Source organism: Poromitra crassiceps, assembly GCF_964638095.1.
Source record: "Poromitra crassiceps genome assembly, chromosome: 1".
NCBI lineage: Eukaryota > Metazoa > Chordata > Actinopteri > Beryciformes > Melamphaidae > Poromitra > Poromitra crassiceps.
In genome coordinates, this window is record NC_139623.1 from 99,673,195 (window position 1) to 99,690,366 (window position 17,172).

The window sequence follows — 17,172 nt, forward strand, 5'->3', positions numbered from 1 at the left end:
GATGATCAGCTGCGTCAACTTCCTGCACTGAACTGCAAAAGTTTATTTTGACCATGTCACAATCCATTCCAAATTGAATGTTTATTTTCCTGTGGAGACCACCAAACACTATAGTTTTATTAAAGCTCAAACTAAATGTTATAAGTTCAAATCTATGTGTAAGACTCTTCTTGTGAAATCTCCTGGTCAAATAGTATCAACAAATTCTGTTAATGACTTACAGTCACCTCAGGTACCAAAAGGGCAGGTTTTGCCACAGAATTATATAAGAATGCCAGAATGTTTTTGAAAGTAGCTGTAATTGGCCTTTACTTTTTCGTACTTGACAACGTACCTAAATCACATCCTTCTGTTGCAGTTCAAAGAAATGCTAAGATTGATCTCTTTGACCCAGGTCTAACCAGAGTATCTGTACATGACCCAAAAATATGCCTATGAGAAGGGGCTGTGTAAGTTCATTCATAATGTGAATGAATCAGTTCCTCTTACCTGCTCTACCTTTGCTTCTGTTTCATTTTTTAAACTTAACTATAACCTTTCAACTTAAAAACAGTCAACAGTGCTTCACAAACTATTTGTACCTGTGAACTATATTACTTTACTTTATTGGTTTATTGTGACGGGACAATGCACATTAATGGACATGTTCAGAAATATAGAAGCCTCTATATACTGTACGAAAACATGTACCGGTAAATATGCCAGAGTTAGCTAATGCTAGATTACATCCGTAGTCCCCAATAAATATCAAACAATCATTCATTACATTCATTCAACGCACAAACTGATACACATGTAACGTGTCATCGCAAGAGATACCACAACATTACAGACATCAAATTACAGCAAAACACAGACAGGATGTACATGCAGCATGTCAGTGCTAAAAGAAAATACTACACCTTACAGTACATTCATCAGGTTACATGATAACAATACATAAATACAATACGAAAGGCTACTCTACTCTCTCTTAAGTGCTACACTTAAGTGGTGAAGTGCCTAGTGCAGGAGGAAGAAAGAAGATTTGGAAGGTAGCTATTAAGCTAGTGTTCACAAATATGTCTTCCCTTCACTGTTGCTGAGGGAAAAGCTCCTTATTTCTTCCTCTTATTCAGTTGGATAGTCATGAGACTGCAGATCACTTGACAGCCGTCCCACCAAACTTCACGTCTTTCATTAAGAAATAACAGATGATTTAATTAGCCTGCTCCTGCTTTACTTCTGTACAGGGCACACGGCACGTCCTTTCAGGCTATGGAAGTGTTATATAAACAGGCGTAAAAAAAATAGTTTAATATAGATTGAATTCATATGGAGCATTGTTTCCTTACAAAGCCCTATTAAGAGTTGATTCTGTTAAATGGCATGTTTGCATGGGACTATTCCCTGCAGGCTAGTTAGCCTGGGCAGATGCGTAACTTCAGTGTTATCACTGGGAAGCTAATAGCTCCTAATTGAATCAGAAGTGTCGGGGTGGGAGGTTCTTGGAGTTAATTAACATGTTATCAAGAGAAACTGCAGATTTGCCATCATATCTCTGCAGCCGACTGCCTGGGGAGAGAGCAAGCTTGGCTAAAGCTGATAAGGATTATTGGGAAAGGAGTTAAAGTGGAAAAGACGTGAGGTTTCTTCTGTCCAAGATGCAGACAGCAGCTTTTGTCTAAAAACGAGCTAAAAGGACTGGAAGAGCAGAAGAAGCAAGCTGCCAGACGGGTTTCTCTCCATTTATTGAGACAAAAACCGTCTGTGATGTCCAAGCTGGTTTGCCCCTTGCTTTTCCTCTGTTTACTTCCAGCTGTGGGTAAGTGAACGTGTGTGTGTGTGTGTGTGTGTGTGTGTGTGTGTGTGTGTGTGTGTGTGTGTGTGTCTGTGAGACAATATACATAATGCACATTTTGTATTGCCTCTGCAGCAATGCTTTGCCATAAAAATAATGTTAATAATAATACAATTGTTTTTTGAGGCCATTACCAATTCGTAACATTTTAGAGGGTGTGATCTTTGGTGTTTTTAAATATTGAGCAGTGAACTTTTGGTACAGTTTTGTCTTCCAAAACAGATCACATTTTGGAGAGAAATCCTAATATCACTCCTGCTCCACTGCAAAGCTAAACTTCTCAAAGTTATTTTCTGGTTATAATCAATCTCTCTGTCCTTCAGTCCCCCTGTTCTGTTACACCTGCGTGTTCCCCGCCATCTCACCTCTGGACTGCATCAGATTCCCCATGTCGTGTCCCCCGGGCCAGCTCTGCCTGTCCAGCAAGGCTGTGGGTCAGAAAGGTGAGGCCGCCTGCCCGCCTCACAGGAAAAAGAACTGAGAAGACTGATAGGCACAGATGGAGCTGTGTGAGGGTGGAGGGAGGATGTGTAGCTGGGTCAGTTGTGTTTTGGTGGCTTGTTTCGTGTGTGTGTGTGTGTGTGTGTGTGTGTGTGTGTGTGTGTGTGTGTGTGTGTGTGTGTGTGTGAGAGAGCGGGGGAAAAACTACAAAATACATTAGAAATACCTCCTCAATAAATGTAGGCTATCAAAGTAAATTATAAAGCACTGCATACAGAAGTCATTAAATTGCAGTATATATTATTTTCTGTTTGTTTGATTGAAGGTCATCTTCAAAACAGTAAAATATTAATCTTAAATGAAATCCTAAATCCTGGGAGTGATTCAAAGCCTTTCCATAGACCCTTTTCACTGCAGCCATTTTGTGTCTCAAAGGCAGGATAAACACAGGTGTACCAAAAAATGAATTAGGGTTTCCAGTCCATTTAGTGGTTCCAGTGCTGGGGCCCTATTAGTGAGTTGGTTGCACCTGTGTTTACAGTGCCTTTTAGACACAAGATTGTGGCTGTGAAAAGGGTCTATTGTCGGAAGTTAAACCAAAATCAAACAAATCTGATCGGGTGTGCCCCAGGAAGTTAATTAAGTTTCATGGCACAAATACTAGTCTATATTTCTAATTGCCGGTTTATCTCACTTTAAGGTTTTTAATATAAACAAAAATATGGTAACCATATGCAATTTGGAAAATCTTATTGATTGGTTTCAGGAAGCTTCCGTGTGGTGTTGTATGAGAAGAGCTGTGTCCTGCCCGTCCTGTGTGGCATCACCGGAGAAAAGTTCGCCATGGGACTCAACTTCACCTTCACCAATGAATGCTGCAACACACACCTATGCAATACAGGCAATGGAGCTTCAACACCTACTGCCCCCTACTGGACTGGCATACTGCTCACACTCCTTGTTTCATACTCAATTTGGTGATCACAAAATATCAAGGCTTAAATTGGAAGAGAGGCTTACATCTGGGGTTTTGCAGTGTGTTTGCTAATTATAGTTGACAAGCTGCAACACATTGTGTAATGGATTTGTCTCTTCTGTACTCTAATACAGCGGTTCTCAACTGGTGGGTCAGGACCCAAAAGTGGGTCGTGGGGCCGTTTTGAATCGGTCACGGACGTGTGCATGAAAAAAAGGGTCTTCTACTCCTTGAGACTGTTGCAGGCCCAGTTTTTTAAGTCAAATTGAATAAACTGGTATCCCCTGAAATGAGAAGACATAAGGCACCCAGCATGTCATGCTACCTTGCTGGAAAGGCTAAATAATGCTCCAAAGTTAGGCTACATTTTGGTGAGGGAAAAACTGGCATAGCCATTTTCAAACCCTTGACCTTACCTCAAGATATCTGAATGAGAATTGGTTCTATGGCATGCCCATGTTATGCTAATCCCATGCAGTATAAAATAAATAAATAAATAAAAATCTGAAATTTAATGACAAAGAAAAAATGTGGGTCGTGAGCCAAGATCAGTTGAGAACCACTGCTCTAATAGTCCAGGCAAAGTAGCGTTTTACGACAAACTAATTGTAAAATAATTTTTTGCAGCTTAGATCATTTCTATGAGGTGTCCAGAACAACATACTAAAAGTCCTAAGAAATCCTAGTTGAGGAAATATGTTTAATTCTCATCAATCCAAGATGTGTGCCAGTAAGGCCAGACAACAATACACCCCAATGGGGCTATTTTTTTCCTTTACTCCTATCAAAATAAAACTTTATACAATGAAAGTATCCATGAAAAGTAACATTTTTTGTATTACAAGTTTCTTTGAAAATTAATTTGAATATGCAAATGAGCTATACACTAATCGAATATAGGCTACCCAAAATATACCCACATAGGAGTAAAGGAAAAAATGAAGCCTATGACAATCAAACCTCACACAGTGAAAGTATACATGAAAAGGAACTTTTTTTTTGTTTTTACAAGTTTCTTGGAAAAATCTATTTTAAATATGCAAATGAGCTCAACACTAGGCCTAATTGACTTGTCCAATAAGCCATAAAGTCACAAGTAAAACAGGGGCCAAATAACTAACACATTCATGTCTATTCAGTAAGTTAACCTATGCATAAACAAGATAAATTTGAAGTCACTTGCCACACTTACATGGGTCACTTGCCACAAAAAGACTTATATTGACCTTAAGAATTGATTGCACAATCTTGCCTCCAGTTGCTTTCTAAATTATTATTTTTTATTTGCGAACAAGCCTAACCTAATGACATGACAGAAAGTCAGAATAGCCATCTTAGTTATTAGTAACGTGGTGAGATTACATTTTGGGCTGGTAGATTTACAAATAATTGGTATTGTTGGTAAGATTACGAGATAACAGGCAGAAGTCATTCTTTCTTACCAACTAAACGATTCACTCTCACACAGAAGACAGATGAAAAACCAGACATTCCAGCTCTTTAAATAATTTTGCCAGACACCAAAACTGCTTCTGTTTTTGTAGTAAGCAAGTATTTCAGACCAGGCGGGCCACACATCAGACTTCCACCGTTTGTAAAGTAGCTTTGCAGTGTTATGAGAAGCTAGCAACAGCAATATCTAGGCTAGAAACCCAATCGGAACATTTTAAGTTACCAACTCCTTTCTTTTTTTCTTTTTTTCCACCCCGATTTTTTTATCCCATTTTATCCCCCATTAGTGCTCACTTGATTTCTCAATCCTGGTTGCTACTCCATCCTCTGCCGATCTGGGGAGAGCCGAGACTGTCTCCATGCTTCCTCCGAGACATGGGCAGTCAGCCAGCCACTTCTTTTCACCTGCCAGAGGAAGCTTCACCGGTAGGACATAGCACGTGGGAGGTTCACGCTATTCCAACCAGTTCCCCTCCCTCTGAACAGGCGCCCTTAACGACCAGAGGAGGAACCACATTAGCAACCAGGATATTGCATGTTTTTGTGAAGGGGGTTCCTATATGAAGGAAACCCCCGGGAGGCACGGGGAGAACATGCAAACTCCACACAGAAAGGCCCTTTTGACGACCCCACCCGGGCGGTGGGCACTCGAGGACATGCGGACGGGCACGCATTCCTTCAGCGTTCACATCTCCCAGGTGGGAATCGAACCCACGACCTTCGAGCTGTGAGGCGATAGTGCTTACCACTGCACCACCGTACCTCCCACCAACTCCTTTCTAACTAGACATTTCTATCTGGTTAGGCTTGTTCGCAAATAAAAAATAATAATTTAGAAAGCAACTGGAGGCAAGATTGTGCAATCAGTTCTTAAGGTCAATATAAGTCTTTTTGTGGCAAGTGACCCAGGTAAGTGTGGCAAGTGACTTCAAATTTATCTTGTTTATGCATAGGTTAACTTACTGAATAGACATGAATGTGTTAATTATTTGGCCCCTGTTTTACTTGTGACTTTATGGCTTATTGGACAAGTCAATTAGGCCTAGTGTTGAGCTCATTTGCATATTTAAAATAGATTTTTCCAAGAAACTTGTAAAACAAAAAAGTTCCTTTTCATGTATACTTTCACTGTGTGAGGTTTGATTGTGATAGGCTTCATTTTTTCCTTTACTCCTATGCGGGTATATTTTGGGTAGCCTATATTCGATTAGTATGCTCATTTGCATATTCAAATTCATTTTCAAAGAAACTTGTAATACAAAAATTTTTACTTTTCATGGATACTTTCATTGTATAAAGTTTTATTTTGATAGGAGTAAAGGAAAAAAATAGCCCCATTGGGGTGTATTGTTGTCTGGCCTTACTGGCACACATCTTGGATTGATGAGAATTAAACATATTTCCTCAACTAGGATTTCTTAGGACTTTTAGTATGTTGTTCTGGACACCTCATAGAAATGATCTAAGCTGCAAAAAATTCTTTTACAATTAGTTTGTTTTTTGGTTCCAAAATGAGTTACTTTGCCTGGACTATAATAGACTGATACTCTACTCACCTTTCTGGTAACTAATATGGATTCTGCCTGTCTTCTTTCATGGCTAGTTTAGTGCTTAGTGGCTTAATTTGAGGAGATGCTGTTTTGCATAGTGAAGTGATGTGCAAGGGAGACTGGGGACAAGAGTAACACTTTCAAAGTTTGATGATTTTTTTTTTGATTTGTTTGCTAATCACATAACTTGCCATGTCTCTCACAGAGCTTAACAAATGAAGTCAACAAATTGTTCAACTGTTGCAATCCACCCCATACTGGGCTAAACCAGCTGGGACTACAATACAAGAAAACAGCAGAAGCATGAGCCTCCACTATAAAACATTTAAATAAATTAAGAATATACATCTAAAAACAGACAAATATGTTTCAAGATTTCCAGTTCAGTAGAGCTTGTTTGACACATGTTTGGTTTGTTCGTTGGTTTGTTTTGTGTTTAAATAAAAAAAAGTCAGATATTTCTCGACAGCAGATGTGCATGTTTGTTTCTGACAAAACCGTGATTTAAATTGGATCAGTAGGCTTCATAGCTATTTCATGTACAACACATAGGCTACATGCAGATATACCTGCGCACACACACAGGCACACATCCAATGCATGTTTGAATGTTTGTAGGCGTATGTAATTGCCATTTTAATTAGTAAATGGTCTCACAGGCAGCTTATTAAACTTCATCACACTAGTTCCTTAAAGCCTTTTGTCTCTGTAGAGGTGATAGGATGTAGCCTATCAGTCGGGAAACACTGCCAGTGTTGTTTCTGACTCTGAAATAAACCATGATACAAAATGTGCAATCAATAGGCTAATAAATAGTTGAATGAATATGGGCAAAAAAGGTTCATAGCTGCAGGATAAAGAGTTTATTTTCATGACATCTGTGTAATCAAAGTTATCTTGCAGCATAGCCTACTCCTTAGCATTTGTTGCTAAATGATGTCTAGGTTACTACCTGATAATGAAATTGTTTTAGAGTTTTTGCTTTGGCTCTTGCTGTGCATGCAAGAACCAATAGACCCTTTTCACGGGGGCCATTTTGTGTCGAAAAGGTGGGGTAAACACAGGTGCAAGCAAAACATTAATGAGGGTTTCCAACTTCCATGATTGGAATTTGGAAAACCTCATTAGTGTGTTGCTTGCACCTGTGTTTACCCTGCCTTTTCGGCACAAAATGGCCCCCGTGAAAAGGGTTATAGTGACTGACTGTGCTTCCTTTGCACCACCAGGTGCTTAATTTGGGCCTGAATGAGAAGCACCTGCGTTTGATTCTAGGTGTATTCCCCAGCTTAAAAAATAGGCATATTGTTTGAAACGTATTACCTTTTCGTCAACAGTTATGGGCATAGTTTATCTTTTAATCTGTGCTATTTTCCCTTTGGTCACTGAAGGAAAGTCTGACTCCAGGTTTGAGTCTTTAACGCAGCTGAAACAGGTTGAGACCTTACCGCCTCCATACCTGCAGCTCCCCATGTTTCTGCACTCCAGGCTGCCGCTGGTGGAGAAGGAGCATTTCTCCCCCACCAGCGGCACCGGCGAGGAGCCTTTACCCCAAACCGTGAGGGAAATCCTGCTGCCAATGCCCCCCACCGCCGGTCCACCCCCCGCACCAGATGACGGCCTGTCCGTGAAAACCGTGTGCGCGGCGAACATGATGCAGGTTGAGGTACAGAAAAGCCTTTTAGGCGCCGGTGGATCCGCTTCTCACCTCAAACTGGGGACGTGCCAAGCCAATAAAACTACACAATATTCACTTTATTTTGAATATGACCTTGGCCTGTGTGGAAGCCAGCGCATGGTAAGTTTTTGTTTTTGTTTTCTCCCAAGAAGTTAAAACAATTAGATATTTAGTAGCATTAACTTATTTTATATAGTCTATAATTATATTCGGTAACTTTCGTCATCTTTCTACCTACAGTTCATATTAAGGCCCATGATGTCCTATGCATTTCCTATGATTTAATATGGCCCTTGCAGGAGCAGAGCTGTGTCTGCTTGTAATCACCTGTTACACTAATTGTTTACAATCACCTGTCAATGTCCTACCAAGATGGCCGTTTGGTGATACAACAAAATACATCAATACATAGCCTAGTCATGGAGGAATTCTGTGCAAATTTTCAGATTTGGGTCTGAGACACAAAATGCAGAATAGGGGGTCTGTGGACCAAATCAGGGGTGCTTGATATGAAAAGGGTTGAGAAGCAAATCAATGACTGGCCTACTCGACCAGTTAGGGCAAATGTATTGCTGATTGTTTCATAACAGCTGATCGACAGCCAGGTGGTCTATTCAAACTCACTTCAATATGACCCGCCAAGGCTCCTTGGACCAATCAGAAGAGCTCCACAGCCAGCACCCTTCACCTTGCATGTTGCTTGTTGTTATAACAGGTGAGACTGCGTGGGATTGGAATACGTATTAGACCGAAAGCATTGCACACAAAGTTCTGTGTTTTTAAGATGAACATGATTGTATTTCCACTTTACAGATATCAATACTCCTACAAAATAGGCTACATGCCTAAGATAAAGATGCGCAAGATCTTCCATCCAATGAAGAACAGAGTTAAATTCATTCTCACTCCACGCAATGGTAAACCACCCCAAATCACATCACATCGTATTGTTGAAGGCTCTGCTCCTAACTGATTTTCAGGATTATACAGTACTGTAGTGTGTATTTTTTAACAACATCCAAATTCATGCATTTGCCTCAGCTCCCCCGACTCCCAACCAAACAAGCCCTTGAAACAAATTGAAAAGTCATTGAATTTGATGTCCAAGTGTGGGAACCCTGGATTTCTATTGACTACATGAAATGACAGTCTTGAAACTGCTGCTGCTCTGGTTGTTGTCTGACTTTATAATCTGCCTTTCAGCTCAGTGGGAAAGACTTTCCCCGTCAGATCACTTTGTGCTTGGGAAGCCCATGTACTTCGAGGCTGAGGCTCCATCCATGTCCCAAGATGGAAGACTGTATGTCCACTCCTGTCACGCGACCCTCAAGAGGTCGCACATCTCAGTGCCGCAGTTCCCAGTAGTGGAAAACTTTGGGTAATGAAACATTTCCCGCTCACAAATGCACTGGAACATTTTTGTCATCCTGACCTGTGCAAGGCTCAGAGGTTTGATCTGACTTAACAACTAGAGACTATCTTGTGATGGGATCACACCAGCCATGCGACTAATATAAAACTAATGTGGTAATGTGGTCCAGGGGCTGTGTGTGTTGGGGGGGCTTGCTCGGGGGGGATGCCTTGTGCCGATCACACCCATTTTTGAACTCAGCCTTCATTTTAGTGTCCACTACATAGTTTTGTGACTGCATCTTGGTTTTGACGCTATCGTGCTAACAGAATCTGTCCACGGACAGACATATAAACACCTGCAAATACTCAAAACGGATTCTGTGGTACTTCCCGCTACAATAGGTGTCTCCAGGACTACATTTTTCCATGACGCAGCAGACTCACGAGGTGAAAACGATACCAGCTGCTGTTGTGCTGGTAAAGATCAAATGGGGGGGGATCTACGCACCAAAATGACATACCTATATGATCAATGTCTGTTTTCTCCCTCCTGATAAAGATGCATGGTTGAAAGCAAGGACCGTCGCTCCAGATTCATCCCATACAAGAGGAACACTGTGAGATTCACTGTGGATGCATTCCTGTTCAAGGGAATGACAGGCCAGGTGAGCAATGATGCCTCAAATTAGAACCTGAGTTACTTTGGTGAATTTAGTGTATTTAGACCGTATTTTGGGGGTTATGCATATTTTGTGCAGACTCTCTATTGCCATCATGCTGCTTTCTTTGTTGTCAACTTTGCTGTGAAGGTTAAATACAATTTTAAATTTCAAAAGATTGTGAAATAGGAATAGTAAGAAAGTCTTGACTTGAGGCCAAATTTATCACCCACAGCAACTCTACATGCACTGCACCATGTCTGCGGGCAGTTCTGTCCCCACTCCTACAGCCAAGTCCTGTAACTTTGACACAAACACAGGAAGGTGAGTTCTGGTTGTTTCTATGTCAAGGGAATTTGGGAATACATCAGATCGGCAATTAGGCCCTGCCTCCTTTTAGGGGGGAAACACAAGCCTCTCCTGGTTGACTTAAATGTAAAATAGCACTACCCCCCCCTTCCCCCCCATACATCGGAAATATTACTTTGACCCATCTAAAATCATGTGGCTCATGTCACATATTTACATTACAGCCCCAGCTGGTCGTCATAGCGACCGCACATCTGCCCTCCGCCCATACCATAGCCCAAGTAGGCTATAACGTATAACGTTAAAATTAAATCCATACACAGAGCTTTTAAACTGGTTATGAAATCCTGTTGCCTCTATATGACCCACATGGGCAATGAGACCATCGGCCAGGAGAATGGATATCAATTTGTTATTTACATGCATGCGATGCGTGGGGGACGGGGGTTACGCTACAGGGAGAAGGGAAGCCACTACCCCGGCGGCCACTCACCAGGCAAGACCGCAGCCTCTCCAAACCCCCGCCTCCGGCCTAGCGGAGCCGACATAGCACACAACTACAAGCGGTTCCTGAGCAGCGGACTTTTTCTCTCTCAAAACAATTGAAAACCACCGTCATGTTAAGGCTGAGCAAGGAGATGGATTTTATTTCACCAGAGCCGAAGGCAGCAACACAAAAGACTGATGGAAATAACAGAAGAGAAGGCGGACACCGGAAGTAGGTCAGAGACGGGTCATGAGTTACATGATTTTAGATGGGTCAAAGTAATATTCCGATGTATCTTGCCCATTCTATGGCCAGGCGAGTTGTAATATATTGTCATGTCATGGTGTTTTGGGGTAATTAATAAACGAGATATATTCTGTTATTTTTCTATATATTTTTTTGGTTGTGCTATTTTACATTGAAGTCAACGGGGAGATGCTTGTGTTTTCCACCTAAAAGGGGGCGGGAACATGTGGCGCCTACAAAATGACGTATTGCCGATCTGACGTATAAGAAATACCAAGAACAGCATGTCACTCTCGAGATGCTCACAAGTCATTTTTTGCAAGTCCTAGTCAAGTCTCAAGTCTTTGAGCTCAAGTCCAAGTCAAGTCTCAAGTCTTTGAGGGGCAAGTCCTAGTCAAGTCTCAAGTCTTTGAGCTCAAGTCCTAGTCAAGTCTCAAGTCTCTTATGGGTGAGCGTTCTATCATCTGCTGCATGCCATCGGGTTTGCTTAGAACACTGCAGCTAAAACGAAGGAATTCAAAGCATGTACTGTATTATCATCACTCCTTTATCTATTAGCATACAGTAGCCTATCAGCATTGATTGGATGACATTAGACATTTCCTTAATGTTAACGCACCAAAAAAAAGTAAAAATGAAGATTGTTCACAAGTCCCAAGCCTTCCAAGTCAAGTCTTTGAGGATGTTTCAAGTCGAGTCTGAAGTCACTGTGTGTGTGACTTAAGTGTGACTCAAGTCCAAGACAAGTCCCAAATCCAAGTCCCCATCTCTGCAATACGTTTTCTGTGGTATGCGTATTTCAATGTTTCTTGAGATGTATGAAATAAAAATAGATGGTAACACTATAATCACGTTTAGTCGTAAATCATTTATAAGCCTTTAGGCCATGTTCAGACTAGGAGGCCAAATCTTCATTTACTAAAGGTTTATAGATGACTTACAGTGCAAAAGGTAGACAGGGACACGCACATCCAAAGCTTGGCCACACTGGGCCTGGGTGCTGGATCAAAAGGATACTCACAGTGAAAAAAAACGCTGTGTGCATATTTATAAATAAAGAAACCTAACGGGAGCTCCTTTTGGTGTGCGGACCATTATCTTTTCACTTATAGATGACTTACAACACAGTTGTATATGTTAACATGACATTTATTAATCACCTACAAATGTATATTCATGTTTTGTAAATGGTTAGTTCATCATTAACTAAAGGCTTATAAATGACTTAGGACTGAACATTATTATAAAGTGTTACCAAATAAATGGTTCTCATGCTGCCGCCTTACTCACTGCTGTTCTCAGATGGTTTGAGCTGTCTGGATCGACGTCAGTGTGCTCCTGCTGTGACTCCACATGCAACTCTACCACCTCTGCTGGTAAGTCAGTGCTCCTGCATCTACTCAGTAATAGTAATAGTGAAAACACAAAGGATCAACACCGCCTTCAGTGCATCTAACCCATACATGGGCAAAATGCGGCCCCAGGGCCGGCCCCGGCCCCGGCCCCTGGACCATCTCAATCCGGCCCCCAACGTCCTCAAAACAAAACAACCCCCAAAAAGTAAAAAAAGACAGCATTATGTTAATAAATCTCATCTGCTACAGCCATTTGATTTGTATCACTATGATATCAGGAGATTTACAGGAGAAATCAGGAGATTAACAGGAGAAATTACCATTCACAGCGGGATAGAGGGTTAAAAGTAGAGAGACTCCCACAAAAATCAAGGAGAGTTTGGCAGGTATGATGTCCAATGTGTCGCCCTCCGGTTACTTTATGTAAGTCAGTATGGCCCTCTGGAAAAAATTGTTTGCCCACCCCTGATCTAACCTGTATCATTACCAGTGGGGTGTACCACGAAGCAAGATTAGTGGCTTAGCGAGGTATCTTCAGGTTTAACCCTAGGTTTGCCGTATCACGACGCTAGTTAACTTCTGACCGAGATAGATCACCATAGCAACTTATGCTCTATGGCTAACCTGCTACAAAGCAGGTTAGCCGTAGAGCATAAGTTGCTATGGTGATAAGATCAAAACCCATGAAAGACCCACCTGCTTACCAATCAGCTCTCTGGAAACAGCGAGTCACCATTCAATCATGGTCCCCATATGAAAAATACATTGCATTCAAATGAAAAGAAAAAAAACATGGCTCCTGTTGAATTAATCGAGGGCTGAAGCCTTGCACTTGTTGCAGACTACATTTAAATTAAGCCCTACTTACCACTTTGGAATATGTTTTTATATATTCATTTTTGTGCTCAAGTAGATACGTTGTTTGACCCCGCCGATCAATTGCAGCTGAATGGTGAGTGGAGAAATATCACTAAACTGGCATAAAAAGGTTACATAAACGTCTCCAAAGCGCACGGTGCCGTTTGCGCAATGGAGCTGAGGCTGACGTTGGGTTGGACATGAATACATGTCAGAATAGCCTACTACTATCTAAGCAATTTAATATGGGATCGCCTGCACACAGATGATTCATATCTAGGCTACTCCTGCATTTTGCAGCTACAACTGTGTTGCTTTTGGCCTGTATGATGTGATTGAACTTCATATTATTTCCAGCATAGTCATTGTATGAAATATGGAGCTATGAGACTCTGCTGCAATAGCCTATACGTGACCACAAAATAGGCTATTTTTATGTCTCCGCCGGCGATAGCCAGGCCGGAGGCATTATGGATCCGGGTTGTCCGTCCGTACGATGTTTAACGCGATATCTGAGGAACGCCTTGACGGAATTTAATCAAATTTGCCTCAAACATCGACTTAGAATCAAGGATGATCTGATTAGACTTTGGTGGTCAAAGGTCAAGGTCACTGTGACCTCTCGAATGCCATTTTCAAGCTTGTTAACGCGATATGTCAGGAATGCCTTGACGGAATTTAATCAAACTTGTCTCAAACATCGACTTGGACTTGAGGATGAACTGATTCGATTTTGGTGGTCGAAGGTCAAAGGCCAAGGTCACTGTGACCTCTCAAACCCCATTTTCCAGCTTGTTAACGCGATATCTCACGAATGCCTTGACGGAATTTAATCAAATTTGCCTCAAACATCGACTTAGACTCAAGGATGATCTGATTACATTTTGGTGGTCAAAGGTCAAGGTCACTGACCTCTCGAACGCCATTTTCAAGCTTGTTAGGAATGCCTTGACGGAACTTAATCAAACTTGTCTCAAACATCGACTTGGACTCAAGGATGAACTGATTCGATTTTGGTGGTCAAAGGTCAAGGTCACTGTGACCTCTCAAATGCCATTTTCCAGCTTAACGCGATATCTCACGAATGCCTTGACGGAATTTCATCAAATTTGCCTCAAACATCGACTTGGACTCAAGGATGAACTGATTAGATTATGGTGGTCAAAGGTCAAAGGCCAAGGTCACTGTGACCTCTCGAGCGCCATTTTTAAGCTTGTTAGCGCAACATCTCAGAAATGCCTTGACGGAGTTTCATCAACTTTGCCTCAAACATCGACTTGGACTCAAGGATGAACTGATTAGATTTTCGTGGTCAAAGGTCAAGGTCACTGTCACCTCACGAATGCCATTCCCAAGTTCGTAAAAGCGATATCTCAAGAACGGCTTGATGGAATTTCTGCCAATTTGGCTCAAACGTCGACTTGGGCGCAAGGATGAATGGATTACATTTTGGTGATCAAAGGTCAAGGTCACTGTGACCTCTCCAATGCCATTCCCAAGTTGGTTAACGCAATATCTCAAGAACGGCTTGATAGAATTTCTTCTGATTTGGCTCAAACATCGACTTGGACGCAAGGATGAACTGATTCCATTTTGGTTATCAAAGGTCAAGGTCACTGTGACCTCTCGAACGCCATTTTCAAGCTTGTTAACGCGATATCTCAGGAATGTCTTGATGGAATTTCTTCGAATTTGCCTCAAGCGTCCACTTGGACTGAAGGATGAACTGATTACATTTTGGTGGTCAAAGTTCAAGGTCACTGTGACATCACACACCCAATTTCCAAGCTCTGTAATGCAACATCACAGGAGCGCCTTGACGGAATTTCTTCCAATTTGCCTCAAATGGTGATTTGGACTCAAGAATGAACTAATGGCGGAGGCATAAGTCCGCGTTGCGGTCGTTCTAGTTTATAGATGAAATCTATGCCCACACGTACCGCGTCGATTCAGTTCAGCAGCCTTTTTTAATTTTGTTATCATTATTTTTTTATTGATAACCTATTAGCCTATAGACCTTATTCGATTGATGTCACTCACGTACGGGCACGCCCACCGCCGCCATATTGTCGACATAGTGCTGCAGCTCTCAAGTGACAGCCTATGTGGAGCAGTGTTTATAGGAAGCTAGCCGCTGTTAGCATGACCTGTATCGTTCCAACTGTGTTCGGATGGTGACCTGCGTTACACGTGGCTGTAGTAATGACAGCAATAAAGTCCCCGTGGTTTGTTTCTATCTCTACCATCCACAGACGTGAAGGGAGCGAGACTGGGGATATGTCCGCAGCACAGGAGATGTGTGTGGATAGCTGGGAGAGACAGGTGAAACTTTCTGACAGCTCCTCACAGCAAAGTTTGTTCACCTCGTTCTTTTGTTTATTTATTACAGGCATTAACGGCAGCATACAAACAACTACTGTGGGTTTTTTATTGCCGTCATTACCATCGCTATTTTGTAATGGAACAGAAACGACAATAAGGCTGTTACTAGTTGTCAGCTGCAGCGCTGTGTGCGTGCATGACGGTATGTCAACAATATGGTGCCGTCCAGGGTTAGCGAATAAGGTCTATAGGAATTATTCCATCAGTGCGACCAAACACATCATGAGATCATAATTATTCATTGAGCCTAAATGGTCTAAAAACGCCTACGGATTTTGGAAATAGACATGCAGGTTATATTGAGTTTATTGAGAGGGTCAATTGAGCTGCTGTAGATAGCCTACGTGGAGGCAGAAACCGCTCTTCAAAGAAATTACTGATGTGAATAAAAGTGGTAACTTTAGACAGTCATTCGGGAACAGACTAATAATATCCCTGCTCAAAAATAAATATTATAAAAAATATATATATATCCAATGTGGATTTCAGTAGTAAAGCTTCACGATTTGCACTTTGAATGAATGAGGAAATAGGCGTGTCTGGCGCTGTAAAAGCATGGAGCAGTCCATATTCCATTGTGATTGGCAGTTGTTAAAAATCACGCCTCTTTGCACGGGCATTTTCATGTGCACGAGCTCTCAGCTTGATTAGAAAAACCTGGTTCCACTTAACGAGTGGCGAGCTACCTTCGTAGTATGACTTAACTAGAATCCAGCTAGATGGCAATTATCTGGTTTAGCCAAACCAGATCAAGGTCAGATCCTGGATCTTCTTATACAACATTCGTGGTACAGCCCACTGGAGGCAGGACTTAGGAGCACCCAAGTGTGCACCTGTACTGAAGGGCGTTTTGGATAAAAACGTCTATCAAATGACATGTTTTTGCTGTTGTATCTGGCAGAATAAGTTGAGACTTTCCAATTCTATACTAGGTATAAAAATGCTGCATTTTCCAGTGACCAAAGTGGTTAGCAGCAGACCGTGGACGATAGATAAATTCAAACCACCCACGACCCCAAGGAGGAAGACGGTCATAACAACGGCCATAACAACCACCACAGCAACAACAACGAAGAAGATGACGACCACCACAAAGATGGATGAAACAAAAACAACTTCACAACAGAAAGTAACCGGTCCGATGAAGGAGCTGGGCTGGCTGATCAGAGGTGGAGGTGTGAAGAGGGTGGAGGCAGGAGGTGATGAGAGGCGGGTGAAGGGCTTTGCTGTTGTGGAGGAAGAGCGTTTCACTGAGCCTCGCAGGATATTTGAAGATGTCTTTGGTTTGGACAAATGAAGTTAATGATAGGCATAACATCAGTCCATGTTTGGTTATGGTACACCTCTCCTAATAAACAAACCAATCAACTATATGTACGTTATTTTTTGTGCATTTTTCCTATAACAATCATTGCTCTAACAAGGTTGCTCTTGATTCTGTGGCAACTACACCTTTAAGTTGTATTGGTCATTATTACTATTGGATGTTTCAATCCTGTCTCAAACTTCTCATTAAGAATGTGCAAACAGGGAAAAGCAGTTTGAGAAAATGAAAAGTAGATCGACTGGCAAGTTTCTATTGAGTCTGT

General features: G+C 41.7%; 2 protein-coding genes across 2 annotated transcripts; both read left to right on the top strand.

Annotated features, from left to right (window-relative positions):
- Window positions 1–1,752: 1,752 nt before the first annotated feature.
- Window positions 1,753–3,444, top strand: LOC310772312 (sperm acrosome membrane-associated protein 4-like; the record flags this gene model as incomplete). Its single annotated transcript, XM_083632088.1, has 4 exons — window positions 1,753–1,804; window positions 2,164–2,283; window positions 3,048–3,221; window positions 3,392–3,444. 4 exons carry the CDS (start codon window positions 1,753–1,755, stop codon window positions 3,442–3,444), a joined length of 399 nt encoding a protein of 132 aa, XP_083488214.1.
- Window positions 3,445–7,595: 4,151 nt separating this feature from the next.
- zp3d.2 (zona pellucida glycoprotein 3d tandem duplicate 2) lies at window positions 7,596–16,880 on the top strand (the record flags this gene model as incomplete). The annotated part of the gene is made up of 7 exons (XM_083632094.1): window positions 7,596–8,054; window positions 8,525–8,649; window positions 8,748–8,851; window positions 9,138–9,312; window positions 9,847–9,952; window positions 10,182–10,270; window positions 16,604–16,880. The coding sequence occupies 7 exons, from the start codon at window positions 7,596–7,598 to the stop codon at window positions 16,878–16,880; spliced, it is 1,335 nt and encodes a 444-aa protein (XP_083488220.1).
- Between the last annotated feature and the right edge of the window lie 292 nt (window positions 16,881–17,172).